Here is a 24,457-nt window from a genome sequence, read left to right on the forward strand (position 1 = left end):
GGTTCGAACCTGGCCGAGGACGCCAGCAACTTGGTGGTAGGGTACAAGTTGCTTAGATAGCCGTCTTCCGCGAGGGACGTTAAATACGGGGTGCCGTGTGATGAGCTTTCATCGCACGTTAAAGAACCCTCGGGTGGGCAAAAGCAACCCACCGACCGACCGCTGTGGCATCGCTCATGATCCCAGTTGTCTCGTGACGTAAACACCCAATTATTATTAATCTTGTCAGTCAAAGTTTAAATGGCACTAAAATGAAAAAACAACTCGCTCTCAAATGGAAGTCCGTGTTTCAGTTAGTCCAGTTCAAACAAAATTAGTTCACACCGCACTACTGTTTTGAAGAAAAACACAATGAAAATAGAACCGTCCTTGGCGGTAATGAATGGGATCCCTAGGAGGCAAAGATTGGCAGCATCCAATGAGACAGCAGGAGTATGCACATACCTCTAGTAGCCGTGTGGATTTGGAACGAGTCTGATCGTAGTGTTCTGTAAATGCGTGGCATGATGCGCACTGCTGCATTTTTCAATGCTGATTCACTGAGTTGTGGCCCACAACAGCTGTCGCGAATGTTCCACTGACAACATTTATCTTCACGTCCTTCGGGCAGCGATGCTAGTTCGCTTCGCACTATGTTTTTCACTAGGAATGCTCCATGATGTGGCATGTGCAGCATTGACTAAAAACACTGATGCACAAGCTGAAACGACGTTCACTGCTTAGCGGTGAAGCAAGAAAGAGCCCGGAATAATTTCGATTGTAGCTCTGTTATGGAGTCAAAGTTTTGAATTATGATAACAAGGTTGAAATTAACATAGCATGTAACATAATTTGAAGTGAACTTGTTTTTGCAGTTTAGTGCCCCTATAAGGGTCATTATTTTAAGTTTCCAGAAAGCCAATAGGGTATTTTTTGAGGTATAATCCCAGATACAGAACACATGGGAGCATGGGCAGCCTCCTTGTTGAACAACTTCACAACTTCCTGAATGTGAAAGAACTGATGTTCTGAGGCTCAATTGGCTCTTAGCTTAGCTCAATTGGTAGAGCCTTGGACCGGCAATCCAGAAGATGTGGGTTTGACTCCTACAGCTGTCTAACCTTTTCAGTGACTTTCATCTTTCATCGTTAATTCCTGAATGTATTCTATACCATCGTTCTCATCTGGCTGTGGTACGGGGCACATTGTTTAAACTTAGGGAATAAAAGATGTGGTACATGAGTTATGGTCGAAAAAAAATGGTCTCCGTGATGAGCAGCGATAGTATATACAGGGTGTCCCAGAAAACGTGTCATTGAATTATAATAAAAAAAACTACGCCACATAGTACCATGCGGTCAACAACATTTGTTCTTACTAGGTTTTCGACGACTCCTGACGGGAATGTCATGTATCTTAAGTTTAATTATGTAAATATTTGCGAACTGAACTCGGAAATTTGCAAAGTAAAGGTCACTTTTTTACACCACTAATATGACGAGCGTGCTGAATTCACGCAAGTTCATGATAATTGACAGTGATATTCACGAGCTATCCCATCGGGAAAAAATAGCCGAACATCATGTCGGGAGATAAACTGCCGCATGCATTGGAATTACCGGGTGTTTTTCCCATATTTAAATACACTACTCTGACGGGACCCAAGCGTCAGTTTGAATTAAGCGAGTTGAAACGAACAGGATTACACTGCATCAAATGCAGACCTGAGCTGTCAGTTTATAATAATAATAATACTAATTTATTTATCACGGAGTGAAGAGCGGGCGAGGAAAAAGTCAAAGAAGACTTGTCTTGAGTCTTGAAGACTTGAGTCTAAGAGAAGTCTTGAGTCTAAAAAGACTTGAGTTTGATGGTTACACATTTCCATTTCAGGAATTAAAAGGACAACACGAGGATTCAACTCAAAGAACAACTGCGATGCCCGCACCTACAGCTATATTCTTCCATCTTTTGCGTTTGCCCATCCAAATGTTGCTGCGAGTATCGAATACAGAATTTCAGGTGCAGAAACTTATTGTATTTTTTGCTTGGAGCATCAGCAGGATGTTTGTTGGCTCTGGGATTTTATAGAATATGTAGAAGTTGTGTGTCCTCTCGCACGTTGTGTTGCGGTGCAAAATGAAGCTACGATGTAACTGCATATACGCACACTGATATGTTCAGTATCATTCTGTATGTACCATTATACTTGAATGACATGACCCCAGCCAGTGATTTCACACAAATACAACAATAGTACTCCATTTTCTTTATTCTTGTGCTTCTACAAAGGTGACATGAATCCCTGACGTGGCGGAGACACATTGCAAGTAAAAATTTGTAAAACAGATCAATACATCAACTAAATTAACGGGGAAAATGCGAAGCAAACATGGTCACCGACCTTTAATTCAGACTTTCCAATATTTAGGACTAGAAACTTTGGCCTCATCTAAGTCCCCATAGAGCCAATGCATTTTCACTTGCAGTACTTGGGGCCATTTTGGGGAGTCAGTGCTCGATAATTGGTACGGAGTTTGGCCTAACCTCACCTACTTTTTTGCACAAATATGCGTTTCGAACTCCAAAATCGTGAGATCAAACTTCTGACCCTGCCCGTCAGTCCACCGACGCTCCCGGCGTGCTGCGTCTGGGGAGGCGAAGTGCACGCGTGTGCAAAGTTGTGTTTCACGTGGCCTGCAGCGCGAGAAGAGAAAGTGATAAAATGTCGACATCTACATCCAGTGACGATGATGGAGCCGGTACAAACGTTGTCGTGTATAGACGATGAAGGTTGTTTGTCATCGGAGGCTCCTAGGAGCATAGAGCAGTTCTAAGAAAGGCAAGCATTGTGCAAGTACTCTGGAAGTACTCTGACGTTGATCGGTGCACCGAACTTTGGGGCGAATTGACAGACGAGATCGTAACCCAAGTTCTTAACTTGCACACGGACAGATAGGATGACGACAGCGGCAGTGGTGTGGACATCGGGTATCTTCCGTCAACCGCGGTCATCGTTGCGGCCATTGACATGCTCGGAACTGCGTATTTCGACACAGCGACCTTAGCAGAAATGCAACGTGACGTTCTTTCCTGTGTGCATGCTGCTAAACAGATGCACGTTGACAGTTTTTTCAGTTCAGTTTGAATGTCTCTAATAGAGGCCATTGTTGGAAGCAGATTTTCGTCATTGGCTACTAATTTAGACTGTTCAATAATTGGGACAAATTTTGTGGCTTCTACAAGTCTGACTTAATGGTTGGCGACTGTATGTAGTACAGTCAAAGTTCTTTACAACGAACTCCATGGGGCAGCGGAAAATATTCGTTGTAAACGTGACTTCGTTAAAAAAGATCGTGCAGCCAGCGATATTGCAGTTCAAACTGACCGTAATAGTCGCGATGCAATAGTACGAGGGTAAATCCAGGGAGGAACCTATCACGCACATGTGAAAACATCTGCCGCTCCTGCTGCGACCAAAGTCCGACTGCGGAGTCGTAGGCCCTATTAAGTTTTGCATCAGTTTCCGCTATGAGAACATATTTCTGGGAAAGAGTTCGAATATGAACCGCGCAGAGGTGTTTTTATGGTACACTTCGCGGAGCCGATGACTGGTGTCGTATTAGGGTAGGCTCAGGGAGAAACCTATCACGCACGTGTGAAAACGACCAAAATCAAGTCCGACCACAGAGTCGTAGGTAGGGTTGCCACCAGGCCGGTATTATACTGGCGCGGCCAGTTATTTGCTTCCTCTGCCGGTTGCTGGTAGGAAGGTGATACCTGCAGCCTTTTGCCGGTATTTGTGGCTCAAGACTTTTCATAAGGGCTTTTACGGGGTTTTTCCTTCAACATTCCACTACAGCTTGAATAAATCTGGAGCACAGACCACACTCCGCAGTCACCAGTCGTTTTCTTAGTTATTCATTATTATTATTATTCATTGTTATTATTATTATCATTGTTATTCATTACGTCTTGTGTTCGAAGGGTACAAGAGCAGTGGTTGTGCAAAGCTGTTGGTGGTTGTGTCGAGCCAGCTAGAACGTTCCTCACCCACTTTCCCTTTCCCACGAGCCTTTCCTCCTTTCCCTCTATTCCACCTCCTCTCCCTCAGCCGGTATTTTTCACTCCGAAAGGTGGCAACCCTAGTTGTAGGCCCCCATTAAGCCTCACATCATTTTCTGCTATGCTGGCGCATTATGACTAGGGCCTGACTTTTTAGGGTTAAACCCGTATTCGCCCGATATTTACCCCCCGAACGAAATCTGTAAAATTCGGGTTTAACCCGAATCTACCCGAAAACATCCGGGTCGCGTGGCACACTCATAAGCGTGCATTAAAATAAAGTTTGATAACATTGCTAAACATTAGTTCCATGTTAAGACAAATTTTTATTAAACAAAAAAAATCACCCGAATACACCCGAATTCCAGATGACAGAATATGCCGTAACGGGATTTAACCCGAATACACCCGAATTTTGGAATGAAAAATATCACCCGATATTTACCCCCCGGATTTGGCCAAAAATAAAACCCGAAAAAGTCGGGCCCTAATTATGACCTTTGTAGTCGCTGCGCCATAAAAACTCTAATCATCATCATCATTTTCTGCTATGACAACATATTTCTGGGAACGAGTTAGAATACGAACCGCGAGGAGGTTTGTTTACGGTACGCTTCGTGGAGCCGATGACCGGTGTCGCCACCGTCGCGGGCGATGCGGTTCTTGTTTCCGAATGTAAAGCACCATATAGCGAATGCCTATACAATAGTCAAGACTGCTAATTAAGGAAGCCCGGTTGTGGACTCAGATGGCTCATGACATATGCAGGCTTATTTAGTCATTTAAGTATTTCCTTCAGGCGAAAAAAAACTCAGTGATCTTTTTTTGAACAAGTGTGTTCAAAGCACTACACTTTCGGTCAGTACACTATCAGTCACAATACCAAAAAACAGTGCAGCCTTTTCCTTTTGTGCGTTCAGCCCCTAGTGAGTCAGTGGCCACGTGGTCCCTGGGGGGGACATCACCTCCGCCCGTGTCCTCCGATAATGCGATCACAAAACCCGCGGAAACCGGAAACTACGGGCACGTGAGTGAGAGGTGGAGAGGGGCAAACGACGCTGTGCGACATGCTGCGCGGCCCATTGCCTTGTGTAGGGAGCATTTTATTTTGAAACTTCGTTGCGTGGGTCGTGCCCTTCGGCAATTGGACTACAGAATTACTTCGTTATTTCGGTAGCTTCGTTGCAAAGGATTCCGTTATAAAGGTTGTAATTATACATTGCGCCCTATGGAGCGCTGACCGGACCGTGAAAAACGTTCGTTATAACGGTCTTTTCGTTAAAAAGGCATTCGTTGTAAAGGACTTTGACTGTAATTATATAGGAAGATTTTTAAAACAAGTGATTTGTTATCCTATGCTTAAAATCATGGAAGCACATTCACAAATGATGGTGTAATGGAGATTTAAATATGTGGCAGTTACATACAGGGCTCGGAAGTCGGAACAGTTATTTTTCGGGGTTTGGTTCAAGTTCCAGTTAAAGGTTATCGGTTCCGTTCGGGTTCGGGTTCAGCGCAACCAGAATAACGGTTTGAACTGATCTTAATTGGTTCGAACCGGTTTACGTGTGGTGTGCTAATCAGTGTACCACATGTGAGGGGTAATATCAGGTTCCGGCGATGGCTTGCTTCTCGTTCCTTCCTCTTACTTCCCCGCCTCTACACTTCACAGGTACAAAGAACCATGCAGTTCACAGCAGATCATCCTTTACTGTACCGAAAAGTGCTAGGAAATGGCATACGGCATACCATTGAACTCCATTGCAAAAGGCTATCGCCAATTTCTAAAGAAAAGAGTGAAGAAAGCGGTCATGTGGTAGCTATGAGTATCTCAGGGTGGCATGCGCAGGGCGGCACACTGCTCTCTGTTGAAAAGAGGGCGAGAGGTTGCTCATGTGTTTCCTTCCTCCATGCTGTGGACCACATGCCAATGTCTTTCCTGTGCTCACTAGAGGTCTGCGTTGCTTGTGGATGTCAATGTGAACTATTAAAATTTACGTTGCCTTCACACTGAGACACTGAATGAAAGCAAGCAGTCGAGGCAACAATGCAAAGTGTAGCTGTCGTGTAGCACATCTTTTTTTTACACCTCGAGTCACCAAAATGTACAGGGATGTCGTGTACCTTTTGTAGGTGAGGCTGTAGGAGGTGCATGGGCTCACCACTTCTTGATTTATCAATTTGTCTGCTCTATGAATTCGGCAAGATTCCGAGCGATGCTGGTGCACGGCAGTCGAGCGGGAAGGTGTAGGCGTGATGGTGATGACGATATGATAAAGAAAAAATGGGGATGTAAATTTCGACGAAGTCGAACTGGGTACCCCAGTACGCTTACACACAAAAGTACAAACAGATGAAGAGATGATGAGAAAACAAAGAGAGAGAAGAACAGAGATGATGATGGAGTTCACCAATGCAGTTCAAAAGTTTCGACCAAGTGAGTGAAAAATGTCGGAATCGCTGCGGGACGCACAGCACACATTCAGCAAGTCGTAGAATGTCCATAAGCCTGGCTGTATGTAGAAAATCTTCAAGTGCCCTCAGCGCCTTGTCGGACGACGGAGGACCTAACAGTCTCGCGATGTCGAAGTCTCGGGAATCCACACGAGAGAGGCTCATCTCTAATGCCCTTCAAGCATCAACATATTTCCGACACCTGAGAAGGATGTGTTCTACTTCCTTTACAACACCACACTCACTACAGTTCGGAGGGTCTCGCTTTCCAAATTTGAAGAGACGTGCGCTGTACGGTACATTGAGCCGTAGCATATGTAGGACAGTTGTCGTTTGTCGCGTGAAGGAGGGTGGTACTCGAAAGCGTAACTCTGGATCGACCTTGTACAGAAGCCAATCCCGAGGACATCCTGTTAGCCAGGAGGAGCTGCACATTTGTTACGTGAGCTCGTTCAGCATTTGCCCCGCGTCACCCTTGGTGAAATAAATGGCATCATTTGGACGCGCCTGAGTTGAGTCTGGTGTGCAGCAGCATCCACAGTCTCATTGCCTGCAGTGCCACAGTGACTAGGGATCTACTGCATTTGGATGTCATGACCTTTTAAAACTGCCGCATGGTATGCGTGCAAGGCATCTTTCGCTGCTCATGCCAGAGATCCCGTAGTAAACATGGAAGCTAGAGTCTGTAACGCACATTTTGAGTTGCTATAGATGATCCAGCGAGCAACTGAAAATCATGAGTTGATATAACTTAGTGCCAACAGGGCTCCATGAAGTTCAGCGGCCGGAGCAAGGGTGACACGAGTCAGCCGCACCGCTCTTTTGATATTGGCCTCCGGGATAACAAACTCACACGAGGAGCCGGATGATGTCGTAGATGCACCTGTGAAAATCCGTGCATCCATGAAGGTATTGACGTTTCTACCATCTGGCGAACCGGTTACCGCATCATATTTTTTCGGTTCAGTTCCGGTTCGTTCAAGGCAACGGCCCCCCATGAACCCCATGACAGCGCCCATGGCAGTGTGTCATTTTGCAGTTTGAATCGAATGTGAATCAAATATAGACATAGGCAGCCATTGTATCGAACATGAATACTTTTGAATCGAATACGGATAATGGAACAGATATAAATGAAAGCTGATTTGTCTTTAAAGGGGCCGTAAACAGGCCGCCAAACATTCCACAAATAATAGTACCCCATTAAAGAACGCAGGTCGTAATGTCAATTGTCGTAAGGTCGTAATGTCGTAAGGTCAAATGTACATTTCGTTCGGCTCGTGCTAGCTCAGTGACCCACTTAAATGCTTTCAACGATGAGTAACCAGCGCATCTCTCTCCACCACGCATACGTCATGTGGCTATGTAGCCTTTTGCCGTCCAATTGGGGGGCCGAGCTCCGAATTTTTCAATACTCAGACGTTTCAAATTACCAGCAGCTTCATTATCAGCTGTGAGGCGGAGTGCTCAGTTTGTTTGTGTGGAAATACATTTTGCGCTCCGTGGTTCCGAAATTCAGCGTCATGACATCTCCAACATCTTCTGCTGGCGCAAATGTCAACAATCATATGATGCAATCCGACGCTCCGCTATCCGCTATCATATCCGCAATCCGCTATCATATGACGCAATTCGAAACCCGGGTACCTCCCAGTCACGAAGTGACATGACCAGCACGCTAACCACTGTGCCACGCGAGCTGGTGATGCGATGCCGTGTGGCTCAGAATCAAAGTACGGCAGCCCAGTTGTTGGAACCATTCGAAGATGACGAAGATGACCCATCATGCACCCACCTAGATTCCAGTACTCTAGCGCCGAATATTCATTCGCACTTGCGGTGTGCGCGTAGTGCGCGTGTGATACCTAAATTGAACACATTTCTTTTCGAGTTTGAGGTTGACTTTGAATAGAATAAGACTAACATTCATCTAGTCCATTTCCGCAACTGCAATAAAATGATACGTAGAACCTTTGATCGTAATTGGTGAGGAAAGCGCCACGTCAAGGTGACGTAAAGTTAGAGCGCAGGGCGGAGCTACAAAGCGAAAGAGTGCAGTGACAGTGAACATTTCATCCGTATGCAAGCGCCTTTTGGTTTTGAGCGTGAGTAATTGCAAGGAGCTTTCACTGCCTAAGTTTCAATAGTATAACGCAGAGAAATGCGCACCTTGTATATCTGTTTACGACTCCTTTATTGAACAGAATGAAGTACTCTATATTTTTTTAGAACTGTCACTGCTTATTTTCATGTAGAAGCACTAATTGTTCAACATGTTCTGGAGAGAAATCAGTGCGATTATTTGTAACTGTACTGCTGGACACTGAACGGAGTCGTTTTGCGACCCATGTTTCTGGTATGGAAAGATACTTTTAGGCTGCTTTACCCAGTTTGGGTTACTTTTGCTATCCAGCTGTTTTCCACCAAATGAAAGGTTGTCCCGCCCAGCCAGCAACGGTGACCACATGACTCGCAGAGGTCAAAGTTACTGCCTTAGCCAGCCCTTCAAAGACTTCCCACACAGTTAACTTGTCTGCATCTGTTGCATTTGTATACCTGCCAAGTCTCCAGACTAATCCGGGAGACTCCTGGATTCAGACCGTTTTGTATGATTGTACGATCGAGAAGCAAATCCCGGAAAATGCAGTTTCCCCCTCTATATCTAGAACGCCTGCGTTTTGTCTGGCCACACAGACGTAAACGTCAATCCCATACCAGCCCGATTGCCATCGGTATCGCTGCCGCTTTCTATAGGCTGATGCGCTCAAGTTTGCCCGGTGACGCGAGCGCCAATCGGGACCCGAGCGGGAAAAGTGACTGGTCTGCACAGCCATGCAGCCGGGCATGTATCGTGCTTAACTATGCCGCCTTTCAGATTGCCAACGCACGGCAAACCACAACACAAATGGGGAACACAGTACTGTTGCGTCGTTGGCTACCATAACAGATTCCAAAACGTAAAAAAATAAGGTTTTATCGCTTCCTCGAAAAACCTTGGGAGACAGAAAGGCGGAAAGCATTAGTTGCGTCTGTACACCGTAAAAACGCCGTAAAGTGCGGGTAAAATGAGCATTCAATGTTTTTCTGATCAGGTATATCCTTTTGATGTACAGTGAACAAATATTACGTACGATCACGCCTACTCACCTCGAACCGGACGTTATAAACCACGCTGTCCTTCACTTACCCCAAAATGCACTTCGCTTTAACGACGATTCCGTTACTGTCCGATGCTTCGTCGACACCGAAAACATTGACTAGTAACTGGCCCTTCGAAAGGTGCGATTCTCTGAAAAAATCGTCAATGGCCTTCAGCTTTTCAAACCCCCGCAGGATGCGATACATTGCTTGCTTGCGCCAGAGCGAAACCGAAACACTCTTGAGTGCAGACCATTGTTTCAATTTGCTTCCACATGCGGCGCTGTCGTCCGCTGATCGCAACGCCGCCTGGTCGAGAGCTACAGGCCCATTCTAGTTCTAGCGCTTCTAGCTTCCGCGCATTTCGTCCGTGTTTTCGGGTGACAAGGGAGCTTTTGCTGTGTTTCTGCCTCGCATATTGCAGATCGTGGCTCCGTGTAAGCGAAACAAGTATCTGTACGTGTTTCTCAAGCAATAGACAACTGAATTGGGACGCGTGCTCTCGTCCAGGGAAGAACACCATGGGTTCTGCACAGTTTACGACTGCAGCATCAGTATTCCGTGTGGAGGGTGGCCGACACTGTTGTTACCCACGTTACGTTGGGGAAGCGCAAGAACCACGTTAAATGCAAAGCAAAAGTGTACTAGCTACATCAGTTTTTCCGAAATCGAGACAAGGACAGACTATGCGGGCCCTTCTCCTCCGTGTTGCTAACGGCAAAAGGCAACTTCCTAACATTGTAGCATACTGCCTGCTGCAAGCTAAAATAACACGAGAACTTAAGAAAGAAGACAGGAAGCGTTGGTGTAAGTTTTGTCAACACCTTTCACAGTTTGACCCGGCTACAAAGATCTGGAGGACAATTTGAGCTCTGAAGGATACGCCCCCACAAAAGAATCATCTCCCGGCATTGGCTATCGTTAAGGGTGTAGACGAGAGCACGCTAGTGACAGATTTCTCCGTTGTACTAACGACTACAGCGGCTGCCTCGACGACTGCGGTACACAGCAGCTTTGTCCACAGCTTGACGGCTGAAATTCACCAAGATCCCCCGGTCACTGGATGTTATGGACAGCGACTTCACTCTAATCGAGCTAAAGCGTTGAAACTTGTGAATGTGGGCTCATCCCCGGGACCAGATAACATCACTTACGCCGCACTGCGTAACCTTGACGGCCAGTCACTCCAAGCTCTCCTTCATGTTTTTAATACGTCTTGGCAACAGGGATCCCTACCAACTACCTGGAAGGAGGCGTTAGTTCTTCCCGAACTGAAACCAGGCAAACCCCCAAATGCTCTGTCCTCTTTCTGCCCTGTGAGCCTGACAAGCTGTATGGGGAAAACTGATGGAGAGAATGGTTTTGCATCGTCTCGACTGGTGGCTCAAAAAGCAAGGTGTGTTCCCTCACGAAATGGCAGGCTTTTGTCGCCACTGAAGCTTCATGGATCCAGTTCTCGACCTCGTTTCTACAGTCCAACATGCTCGTGCACAACGGCGGATCGTTGTATCAATTTTCCTCGACATCAAGCGCGCCTGTGATACCATCTCGCACAATTGTGTGCTGTACGCCTTGCGCTTTTTTGGAGTATCTGGTCAATCACACCTACGCCGCACATCCCACGACCAAAGCCCTAAGCATCCTGTTCATCAAGGTGTACCCCAAGGAAGCATTCTGAGTCCTACACTCTTTAATGTGGTAGTGGCAGGCCTAAAATTGATAATTCCTCGCAAAGTAGCAGTCTCTGTGTATGCCGATGATGTTGCCCTCTGGGCAGTAGGCAAGTCACAACCAGCGCCGTTTTTGCAGCTAGCCTTAAATAATGTCCACCTCTACCTCATGCGATTTGGGATAGACCTTTCTCCCGATAAGTGCGTCGAGCTCCCTTTCACCCGCAAGGCTATGAGAAATTTCCCTCTTTGGGTTGGTGCACAAAAACACTAGCCTGTACATTCCCATTGCTACCTCGGTGTGGTCACGGACTCGGACACACGCTGGGCTCACCACATTAAGCACCTGGAAACTAAAGTGCAGCGATGGCTTCCTGCAATTCAACATCTTTCTGGCTTTGGATGGGGCTGTGATCAGCGCTCTCTCCTAGCTGTTGATGCGGCTTTGGTGAGGGCGACTGTGCTTTACAGCCTTCCAATCTTGCACAGGATTTCCACAACGTCATTAAATACCCTTCGGACACTGTTTGCCTGAACCCTTCGTCACTGCCTTGGAGTTCCAAGAATGGCTGAAACATGGCAAGTCCTGGCTGAAGCTGGTGAACTCCCGGTGGGGGTTCTCCGTGAGCGTGAAACTACTCGACACTTCCTACGTTTGCGTGCGCACATTCCCCTGTACCCTGTAGTTTTCTGTATGCCAGATTACTGTCAGTCTTCATTGCAGTTCCAACAACAGCAACAAAACAATTATGCTCATGCTGCCTAAGAATGTGATCTTGTACAGATCCTTCACAGCCTATCAAGTCCTCCATGACTGGTATCTACATACTGGTCATACAACTTCATGGAAATGTCCATTTATGTAATACATATTTTACAGGCGAACGGCTGGAGGAAGCCAACAGAATCCTGTCTCTCTACAAGGGTTGTCACAATTTTCACAATTTCACATCAGGAAAGTAAGTAGTCCCCCCTTATTCTAAATATTTGCAGACACTGTAGACTCCCCTGGAATAGAGCCCTGCGCGGATGAGATTTTTGGCATCCGCATCCGACCCGCAACCATCATCCGCATCCGATCCGATCCGCATCCACAACACACACAACAGTTTACATCCGCATCCGATCTGCAAAATCCGCACGTTTCGAAGGACGCGTAAAGACCGCCGGAAGCATATGTCGGTATAATTTCGGATGCCTCCATGCTGTCACGGAACGACTCACAACGACAAGCAAAGGGAAACATTTCAACAAACGCGTTATGGAGAGACTTCTGGAACGCGTGGAACACTACCTCGTCGGTGCTCGCGCGGTTTGAGACGCCAGAATGCCTTCTCTCCCGTCTTGGCCGTGCATGGTCAAAGGTGAACCCGAGCATGCGCTTGCTGTCGCAGAGCAATACAAATAAATTGCTGGTGGAAAAATTACAGCACGCGGTATATCTGATCCGCATCCGACCTCGCGCCATCCGCATCCGATCCGCACACCGCAGAAAGCTCTGAATTTTCATCCGAATCCGCAGGTATCTCCATCATCCATCCGCAGATGGTGGAGGGCTCTACCCTGGAAGTCTTGCAGGATACCACCCAATCTGTGCCACGAAAGGATTTTTGACAAGTTGTAAAGATGTGGGGCCCATTCTGTTGCGCACTCAAGTACATAAATGTGAGGGCATTAAATTATGTCACGAGCACCACCCTGTTTTCAAATGTCAAAGTGCCCACAAATCTATAACTAGAGTTCCAGGTTTTTGGAGTTTATTGCTGGGCATTAACAGAGGGTGTTTTTCAGAGTTTACTGTATTTTCAAAAAAACAGTTTTTCAGAGTGTATGATTTACAACTGAGTTAATATCCGTAATTCGGAGAAAACTTGACGACACACGCGCAGTTGTGCAGCGAAAATGGAGTGGTCACATTTATTGCTTCAACACTAAAGAGACACAAGCTTAACAATACATTTCGTGCGACGCACGCTGACGTGTTCCGCAATTCCAAATGCACCCTTTCCCTCACTGTAATGCAGCACTACTTACATAGGACAACCTCTGCATCACGATCGACATAGTCGCAGGGCAGCTTTCGCTTGCGTCCCATCTGGTCGTCAGCACTGCAACTAGTTGCCCTTTCAAAAATACCACTCTGTATGACCTCTGTTCGATGCTTATTTTAGTGCTTAGGTGAATGCATATAGGACAAGGAAATCTGGAAACGGACTGGGGGAAAACCCGGGCGGTGAATCCTCAAGTGGTCGAAATGAGTGCCGAAGAAAACGCTGGGTCACGGAAACCATATGTTTCGGTGGGGCTGGTATCCGAGGTCAGAAGAAACCCAGGACACAAAACGACGCCAAGGACAATAACGCGGTTAGCAGGGAAAACATCAGCCAAGTGGAGTTTTTCAGATTAATCCGAATTGCTTTAAATTTTACTGGAGTCCTTATTATTTTTTTTTTTTCCGGATAAATTTGAAAACCTTTAACCTTATCTATAACCTATGGTTTGTTCCAGTGGGAAGGTGACCTTGCTAACTGGTTAACATAGAGCAATACGTTCAAACTCTCGCATAGCGATCCCGCGTGCAACAATATGGTAGAACATCATTAATTCAATCTCGAAAAATCTGTCAAGTTGACAGCTTCTTGCTTCGCAGAGCAATCTCCTACACTTGTCATTACCGCTTATCTCGAAAGGTTTTTGACACCAAATTTGGATATCTCGAAACTTTACCAACGAAAATTTTGAAAATGTGAGTGTAATCATCGAACGGCAGCCCCACGCTGGCGTTTGCCAAAGTTATTTTCTATGGTTCTATCAGGTGAGCAGTGGAGGGGAGCTCGGTTGCCCCCTTCTCATTCTCTGAGGGGGAGGGGGATGGCTGGTATTACCGTGTTGTTGGACGGAGCGGTTGCAACAATGACTGGGAAGACAGTTTTCTCATGAGCATCACGTGTTCATCATTTCCTTCTGTGCTCGGTTGCTTTCATTACGCTATCTGTTTTTGGGAACCTTTTGACAGCGTGAGTGCCGGAATCATTATAAAGATATAGCGGACCAATTGAAAAAGGGTTAAAACTTGGGGTGGTTGCTAACTCCTAACTCCTGTCCTATGCTCTTAGTGGGTGACTTTAATTACCCGAATATTAACTGGCTTGATGTCGTGCCCCAGGCAGCTCAGTCGCCTGTGCAATTGAATGCATTTGTAAACATGTGTCACGATTTCAATCTTTATCAGCTTGTACACTGCCCGACAAGAATAACATCCACAAGTGCAAATATCATTGACCTTGTTCTGACATCTGCACCTGAACTTTTCACTAATTTATAGGGGTGTGCGAGTACTCGAATTTTCGAATACGAATCGAGTAATACGCTATATTCGGTTGATATTCGCAAAGGATATTCGCTATTCGCAATTTTCGAATATTTTTCGAGTATCTGCCCACCGGCAGAGATGCACGCGAAGACACCCGCGCGTGAGCTTCCTCCTCGCGCTCCTCGCCACTCCTCTCCCAAAGCGAAACCAGGCGAAACCACGTGCAACTGATGAAACCGTTGAGACGCAGTCACGAGTCGCGCAGGGCATGGCAAGTTCGGCTGTGTGTACAACTGAAAAACTGCAGGATGATGGACACGATTGTGAAGTTGTGCAGGATAACGCGGCAGCGAAGCGAACAAACAGAAGCGCCGTGTGGGACTACTTCCAAAGAGAATCAGCAGTTTCGGTGCTCTGCGCGCATCCAGACACCATCGGGGTCCACAACCAGCATCGTGAATCATCTGAAGCGACATCACCTATTTTATGCTGAGTTTAAGAAGAAACATGAGGCTAAGAAGGCGGAACAGCAAAGAATCGACAAGTTCGCCACAAAGAGACAGCTGCCACGTGCTCGTAAAGAAGCATTGGATGTCAAAGTGGCACGCATGATAGCCCTAGACTACCAACCGTACCGGGTGGTCGAGGATCGCGGGTTTCGAGAACTTCTGGCCGAAGCGGTACCAGACTACTGCCCTCCTTCAAGAACGACGTTATCCCGGACGCTAGTACCGAAACTCTTTCACGACAGAAGGTGAGAAGTTCAAGCAGAACTCGAAACCGCCTTACAAAATGGTGTTGAGTCCATGTCATTCACGTCAGACATGTGGACGTCACGCTCGAACGCCAGCTTCATAAGCCTAACGTGCCACTTCGTCGATCACAGCTTTCAAGTGAAGCGGTACAACTTGGACACGCGTAGTTTTTCGGGAAGGCATACTGCGACGCAAATATCATCGGTTCTCCGCGACATGGTGAAAGACTGGAACGTACCACTGGATAAATTTCCAATCTACATCCAGGCTAGCACGCAAGTACAGCTCCGTCCAAACTTAACTTGAACACGGCGCCGGCCTGCGGAGCAAGAGGGACGACACCCTGGCGGCTCTAACTGGAATTATCGGGAGAGAGCGTTGAGGGCTGTCCTACTCACATCACGGGGGTGGCCATCTGAGAAGTGGTGCTCCGCTTCGAATGGGCAATGATAGGAGACGCAAAGCTTCAGCTTGTTTGTAGTGATTACGTGACCTTGTGCCGCCTGATATCACTGATCGTTGTGAAGCATCAGTTGCCTCAAAACTGCCGTTTCCTTGCTATTAACTGCGCGGGAGAAGCTCTGTGCGTTCAAGGGCTACAAGATAATATCACTCTCATAACAAACCCGAGTTATTCTTGAAGCAGCATGGAAGTGGTAATGGACAGTGAATATGTGAATAATGCGAGCGAGTATCCACATTGTGATGTCGCATGGAAAATTCCATTCTTACGACGTTCTACAAGGTGTTCTTTACCGTAAATTATTTCGACGCATAGCAAGCTGCTCATTCTCATTGTTGTTCGAAGAAATAAAGGGTAGAAGGGAAGAAAAATAAAGGGTAGCACTCACTAAGAGCGCTGACTACTCCACATTATTTAACATGTTTAACTTCTTCGTTAGCACACTGCGACACAAGGAGAATCACTGGGAGAATGGAACAAGCTCGTCAACTGGCTGGCCATCGCGAACATATGATACAACGTTGCGCGGAATGCGGTGCTTTAAGCAACGATCTTTTCCAGCGTAATGCATTTACGTGTATTATTACCTTGCTTTCATTCTATTGCTTAATTCCAATCATTGTGACGCCACTACAGCAATATGACGCATACCAATGACATGGCTGCTAACGGCGTGGAAAATCACTGATCAGATGGCGAAGATTTCAATCGCCCGCAGCAATTTCCAGAACAGACTGGAACGATGCGCAGGTACAAATATCCACGTAAACGTCAGCGCCCGTTCGAAGTGGAGCACCAGTTCTCAGACGGGCACCACCGTGGTGCGAGTAGGACAGCCCTCAACGCTCTCTCCCGATAATTCCAGTTAGAGCCGCTAGGGTGTCGTCCCTCTTGCTCCGCAGGCCGGCGCCGTGTTCAAGTTAAGTTTGGACGGAGCTGTACCTCGCCATTCCAGCAACGTCAGCTTCCAGTGAACGGGCATTCTCAGCAGCAGGAAATGTTGCTACACCATGCAGAGCTGCCTTACTCCCGGAGCATGTCAGGCAGCTGACATTTCTGCACGACAACCTGTGAACTGTTGAACAACAACTGAACAGAGTATTCCAGTGTGCTTAGACTGGACTAAGAAGTGTTGTGTTAAGTGTACCTCAGTGCGCCAAGACTGCCTGAATTTAAAACCAAGTGAAGGTTCAACTATTTCAGTGTGTTTGAGAGTCTCCAAAATGTACATTTGTGGGAAGCAAATAAATAAGAAATGTGTGACGTGTTAGTTCTTATTACTCGAAAGTATTCGAAATCCTGATTCCAACTATTTGTACTCAATTCGCAGTGAACTTTAGATATTCGAAAACTATTCGCAGTGAATTTTAAATATTCGAAAACTATTCGCAGTCTAGAATTTGGTACTCGCACACCCCTACTAATTTATCTTGCATAGATGGGATTAGTGATCACTCCGTTATTCACTTCTTTATTAACATTCCAATACAAAAGCGCGTGTCAAGGATGAAGCCCATCAGGAATTACAACAGAGCTAACTTCACAGATATTAACAATGAGCTCAGTGTTTTCCTGGATACATTTATCACGGATTTCACTTCTCGCTCTGTTGAGCATAACTGGTCACTATTCAAAGCCAAAGCTTTAGAACTCATCAACAAACACATTCCTCTCGTATACATACATTCCAACTCAAAGCTTCCGTGGTACACCAGACATATTAATCGACTCTGTAATAGGAAGAAGCGACTTTTCAAAGCGGCCAAAGCGTCCCAATGCGCCACCAAATGGAGTAGATATCATGAGACCGCTTCTCAGTACAAAAACGCCATTAAGGAAGCTAAGGCACACTTTTTTTCCGTCTCATTGCCAGACATGCTTAAAAATAACTTGAAACAGTTCTGGAATACAGTTAATAACCATCAGCAGCGCAACTCCTGCATAACCTTAATCGACTCATCCGACGAGCCAATCCCTCCCCTTGAGTGTGCAGATGTGTTTAATAATGTTTTTTGTGGTGTGTTTTCTCACACTGCAATAACCGTCCTACCTCACATTCCTACTTCGAATCACGTTGTCATGGAACCCATTGCCATTGATCCCTACGGGATTAAAACGGTCATCGAGTCGTTAAGGCTGTCATCAAGTTCCGGTGCAGATGGTATCAATTCAAAGTTCCTAAAAAATACTTCTTGTTATTCTTCATTAATGTTATCTATGATTTACAAGCAGTCATTAGAAGATGGTTGTCTTCCGAGCGACTGGAAAACTGGAAAGGTAGTTCCCCTTCACAAATCCGGTGACAAACACTCCCCAGCCAATTATCGTCCAATATCTCTTACCAGCATCTCATGCAAAGTTCTTGAGCATGTCATATATTCCCACTTGGTACAGTTCCTCGAATCCAACTCTTTCTTTCATCATAGTCAACATGGATTTCGGAAATCATTTTCCTGCGAAACTCAACTGGTGTCATTCGTGCACGACTTAAGCTTTGTTCTTGACCAAGGGTCCCAGACCGACTGCATATTCCTTGACTTCTCGAAGGCATTTGATAAAGTATCGCACCGTCTCCTACTTCATAAACTCGGTGCACTCAACATTGATACTAACGTACTGTCCTGGCTGCATTGCTTCCTTTCTGATAGGAGCCAATACGTAACCATTAACGACGCTGATTCTTGTCTAGCTCCCGTACTATCTGGTGTGCTCTCCAGGGTTCCGTGCTTGGTCCTCTCCTTTTCCTAATCTACATTAACGACCTGCCGCAGTGTATTTCGTCATCGTCTATTTGTCTATTCGCCGATGATTGTGTTCTATACAAAGAAATTTTACAGGAGTCTGATGCCCTGCTTCTTCAGTCTGATCTTAATAACATATTAACATGGTGCCACACTTGGAGCATGGAACTCAATATTAACAAATGTAAACACATGAGAATAACACGAGTCCGTGGACACTGCCAGTCGTACACTCTTGATAACTTTACATTAGATTTGGTTCTTTAAATACCTGGGCGTCTTCATCTCATCTGATTTGTCTTGGAAAGCACATGTCGAGTATGTTGTAAGCAACGCTAACCGTACTTTGGGTTATCTTAGGCGCACCTTTCATCAGGCACCTCAGCATCTGAAGTTATCCTTGTACACATCCATTGTCCGTCCGAAGCTTGAATATGCTGTTTCGGTCTGGGATCCAGGTTCATCAGTCCTTGTTCAGGCCATTGAAACCATTCAGAACAGGGCTGCCCGCTTCATATTTGGCAACTACCAACGCACAGCCAGCGTAACCTCCATGAAACGTAACCTGCAGCTTACTAACCTAGCTTCCAGACGAAAAATTTCCCGTCTGTGCCTGTTCCATAAAATTTACTACCGTAACGATAGCTTGCGATCTCGCTTTATTTTTCCGCCCGCGTACATATCAAACCGCACTGACCATCGTCAAAAGGTCCACATTCCATCTTGTTCAACCAAGACTCACGCTGACTCATTTTTCTACCGTACTGCCGTCGACTGGAACAACCTCCCTGGTTCACTAACGTCAATCTCGCCCATTGCTCAGTTCAAAAGTGTCATTAGTGATTTTATTGCATTGTAATCATCTTCGTTGTTTTGACATCATTGTTATATTTTGTACTCAGTTTTGTTTGTTCGATTGTTTTTGCTTCTGTAACCCATTTATTCTAACTACCACTCCCCTCTGTAACGCGCAAGCCCTGAGGGTATTTAAATAAATAAATAAATAAATAAATAAATAAATAAACTCATAATTAAAATAGATAAAACCCTCTGTGCGGTGACAAAGACAAGGACATTCACATAGAAGACTGTGACACAGCACTGTGTCATCGTGAAACAACACAACACGGTGTGTGTTGTTTCATTGCCAGTTGTAATGGCCTTGCATCAGTTTGTGTAAAGTGACGACTCTTCAATGTTTGTAGTGTTTTGTAAATTTTACAGATGCCATTTGTATAATGTATGAGTAGTATATTTGATGTGTTCTTTGTGTAGCCATTGTCAAATTTGTAATATTGATCCCAATCCTGTAATAGCCCTAGGTAAGGGCTGACAGTATAAATAAATAAATGGCAGTTGTCGTAAAAGTCAGAGCGCAGTGGGGTTGAACCACACACACCTCTAAATTGCCGGTCAGGTGCCCTACCAATTAGTACAAGACCCTATAAAAGCCTTTTGAAATGAAGAAAATAAGCGTGCACCCTACCTTTTCGAGCAGCCTTTTAGCCTTAGCAGCCTCGGTAGCAGACAATTCTCGGCAGTGCTGACAGACTTGATGTCATCACACGCCAGGAGTAACATGGACGAGGTCACCACCGCTCCATGCATTCTCGTAAACTAATTTTCACTGGAAATTTGCACTTACCATGCAAAATATTTTGCATGACTGTTCCTGAAAGTAGTATGCTCATACCCACGCGGTCAAAGATCATATATTCAAAGTGCCTTCCATACTCATTTAAAATTGGTGTTGTCTGATGCGCTGTTTTTTTCTGTAACAAATAGTAAAAAAATCTCGCAAGTACAATAACTCAAATATTTTTGTTAACTTTGCGAACCTGCGTGCGTGCTGCACCACACCGTATCTCAGGAACAACATACTAGATGCTTTTGTACTTAAAACCATTGCTGCAATGGTTACTCCAGCCCACACAGAACATTGTTTATTGTACAAATATTAAATGCAATTACATGTTTTTGGTTTTTCTTTCTGTTTCATTTTGCGTTTACTTCCAGCGGATGATTGCCTTGCTTTCCCGGCCCTCCTCTGCTCAGAGCACCTTCGCATACTGTTTGTGCGATCAATTGCATCCCTAATCCTAACTGGAGCTGTTGAATACACGAAAAAGATGATCCGTTTACCGTACTTGAATGCAATGTAATCTTGCAAGATCACTGCGGGTGACAGGCTGGAATGTATGGTACAACAGGACTGTGCTTCTGGCAAAGCAATGGCTTTCTTGAAGTGATCAGCCAGAACTATGCATACGTGCCAACTCTCCCAGATTATCCGGAAGCTCCCAAATTTTGTTCAGTCTCACGATTGTACAGACACGCCCGCCAATCTCCCGGAAAATTGGGGCTTCAGGTTTTTTACCCCTCATTTTCCTTTAAAGGCTGCGCAAACATATTCCTGAAGAATTGGACAGCCCATTACACGTGTTTTGCGGCATGACCACTCGTGGATTGAGGTCGCGGCAGATCACATGTTTCATTGTGTCCGCATTTCTCGAGAAGACTCGCTATTGTCCTATAGTCAGTCTAGTCTATTACAGTAGTTTTGTCTCCTACGATGGCGCTCATCGAACAGAAGAGATACCTGCACGTGTTCCTCATACATGCGAAGTGCCTTTACACAGGCTTTCTGGTTGAGCACGACCTGCCACGTGTGACTGCTGTTCCTGAAAATGTTCCCAAAATGTGACGATTCGAAGCGCTACAGGTGCGGACGAACGAAGACCACTGGCACCATTGGTGAAATGGGTGCAGCCGCACAAGAGCCTGAGATGAAAAAGCAACGATAGTTCGACGCAGCTCCACCCGATAGTGGCTACACAAGACGTAGTGGACTCGCAATACAGTCGGTGGCAGTGCTATTTCGAGTGTACAAAATTAATATGCAGCGCGTTCCCCCCTCGCCCCAATCTCCCAAATTTTGAGTTTGTCAAGTTGGCAGGCATGACTATGCTATCATTTTCCAGAAGAGAAATAGAACCTCGCTAATTTGGACCTCACGGGACCTACGACCAACGGCTGGTTTATCTGAATGGCGAAATAAGGAAAGGACAGCAAAATGCAGTTATATCTGCTTGTGTGAATACCGGCTTATTTAGGGAAAAATTGCATAATCGTTGATTGCTTCCAGGACAAAATGTACTTTAACAAAAGTAAGTTCAACAGAAAGTACTTGCGAGATTTTTTTACTATTTGTTATAGAAAGAACAGTGCATCGGACAACACCATGGTTGCATTCCTACTCTGGCCTCCTAATATAGAAAATTTTAAATGAGTAAGGGAGGATCAACGGGAGGAAGAGGAGGAGTTGGTGATAGTAGAGGTCGCTACACTGCAGCACTCGGACGGGACGAAGAGGAGGTAAAACAAGGAGACAAGCGTATCTGCAGACTCTCAACTGACAGGAATTTTATTTGCGCAGGCACATTTAAACAATCACAAGAATGATAGGTGTCACACTAGCTACACAAAATTTGATTCTCTCCCACGTGGGTCCCCGAGGTCAACCCCACACTCCATGTTTAAAAACTCCTTTTTCTAGGTCAGTCAGAGCAAGGGACGGGCTGATTATAATGCATTCCTTTTCTATGAATACAAAAAGCTTCAATTATCTCGCGTACAGTCTTATCAGTACTCTCGCACAGAACAGGTGTTTCTTCGAAGCATGGTATGCATCCGCGGTCCCTACAGTGTAGGCCAAGGTGGCCTGATGGGGTGCAGCGTATGGTCGAGGCATGTCTAAAAGTGGGACATTCAAGCACCGCCCCGCACACTCCACAATCTAAAGGAATAAAATATATGGTGCCTATAAGACACAACCAACAAAAGGCTTCTTGCAGCGAATGCCACCCCCCAGAAATTTGGGCTCTTCACTCATGTGGGAGCAAAGGCTTTGCAACTTGTCCGGAGCAAACAATACAACCTGAATATCAAGCCTGGCCGCAATCATTTTTATATTGTGAGATACCCTATGAACATAGGGTATGACCACTGGCCTTGCTAGGGGCATGACAAAGGTCTTTTTCGGAGTAGTTCCCTTGAGTTGCTTCAGTAAAACCTCAGCAACATAAACTAGCCCATTCTCAGGAAACCCAGCACATCTCAGTCTGGTTATTTGGGTCTCTATGCTACTGTTCACCACGTGCTGACATGATTTAACCAGAGCTCCAAAACCTTAGATCCAAAAAAGGCCTTCGTGCCATATGCTTCGGCTCACTCCAAGTTAGTGAAGAGTGGCTTGGCCAAGTCGGTAATGGGTGCAGCTCTGTGTAGCGCTGTATGCAGGGACGCATACTGTAGCAACTGGAAGCAGGTCCGGTAGGATCCTGGCGTAGTTGAGGCTGTGAGGGCCTTTCTAGGTCCCTAACTGCGGTGATCGCCATCTGCAGGAATACAAAGGGATCAAATGCTCTGGGAATGACAACACATTAGAAATATGGTTTTGCTTGTCCAGACCAGCTGAAAGCCAGTAAACTGAGATTGCTCCCGCTGACCTGTGCAATGCGGTTCTAACGCCAACTTTGGTGGCAGTGAGGCCTATAGTCGAGCTATGCTAGGAAGTCAACATAAACAGTAGGAACTTCCCATACTATCGCGTCAAGGCTATCGACGCGATACGCTCGAAGACACAGGCAAAAGCGGGGAGTGTGGCACTTGTGGAAATAGCCCGTGCAATGCAACGCCTATCACTGCAGCTCACAGGATGCATTTGATGATGACTTCATCCATGATTTTCATATCAGTCTGATAGGCCGTCCGGTTATCCAAGAAGTCATTACAGGCTTCTAGTCGGAGTCCCCTTATAGAGAAACATCGGCATACAAGTCGTAACGGTGAGTGCGGTGCAATAAAACCAACCCAGCATTGAGGCGCTATGTAATTAGCATGCCAATTAGGTTGCACGTTGCTGATAATTCAGCCGTCACCGAAGCCTAGACGTCCTGCTGGGAAGGCATTGCAGACATCATAACCCCATTGGCATGGCTGCCTGGGTTACAGCTAACAGGCTGGCGTCCGACAGAAGCAAGCGGTCGGAGAGGCATTTGGGCAGATATCCTACCTAGGCCCGGGCGTTTGCTGACGAGAAAGCTTACGTAGGCTACTGTGAAATCTCTTGTAACAAGAACAGGATGACATAAAGACGCTAAGTTACTGTGCCTCCTACGCTGCTGGGCATATGGGTGTATCCCAGAACCAAGGGTCCTGTACGTCCCTACAGGCACGGGAGGAACCATGAAGCCATTAGGTAGAAAACACCGGGGGTTTCCAGGTTTTTCTCTGAACTTGGGGTATTAAGAGATATGATAAATAAGACGAAAAACTCTGAATCATAATAAACTAAACAAACACATAATAAACTTCGAAAAACATCTTGTGAATATGACAAAAGATAAACTCTGAAAACCCGGATCCGTACCTATGGTGTAGAAGAGATTATGAACAAGTCTGATGGAAAACTCAGTTTGTTGCTTCTGAAGAGGCTTGGTGGTGTTTGTGTGTACATAAGGAAACAAATCAATCAAACTCAACAGATGCCAGAAATTAGAAATGTTGTTAGTCTTGTAACTACTTTGCCCTAATTGCATAAGTAGTTTGAACTACTGTTGTGAAAATATACTTGAACTAATACATACTTAAGGTACTACAATTTGTTAGTAGTTACAACTAGACTACAAAATAGTATGTTTTACTGCCTGTCTCTATATCCTGCTTTTTGCTTATTTTATTGCCTTTATGTAAACTTGGGTTTTTTGCTGTTGCACAAAAAAGAGCATGAGAAATTGCACACGTATGCTTAATGGACGAAGGAACAAAAGGGAAAATGTGCAAGGAGCTATAGTCGTGTTCAGCATAAGAAGGAAAAG

The 24,457-nt window shown here is 45.6% G+C and overlaps 1 protein-coding gene across 4 annotated transcripts in view; it reads left to right on the forward strand.

Moving 5' to 3' along the window:
• The window catches only part of LOC135374462 (pseudouridylate synthase 1 homolog), a 104,998-nt gene that overhangs the window by 45,510 nt on the left and 35,031 nt on the right, over positions 1-24,457 (forward strand). For all 4 annotated transcript variants that reach the window (XM_064607419.1, XM_064607417.1, XM_064607418.1 and 1 more), the window contains exons 5-6: positions 1,873-2,001; positions 12,187-12,265. In XM_064607419.1, coding sequence (XP_064463489.1) covers positions 1,873-2,001; positions 12,187-12,265 — 208 coding nt within the window. The remainder of the gene's footprint in view (positions 1-1,872; positions 2,002-12,186; positions 12,266-24,457) is intronic.

Source organism: Ornithodoros turicata, unplaced genomic scaffold (assembly GCF_037126465.1).
Source record: "Ornithodoros turicata isolate Travis unplaced genomic scaffold, ASM3712646v1 Chromosome62, whole genome shotgun sequence".
NCBI classification, from domain to species: domain Eukaryota; kingdom Metazoa; phylum Arthropoda; class Arachnida; order Ixodida; family Argasidae; genus Ornithodoros; species Ornithodoros turicata.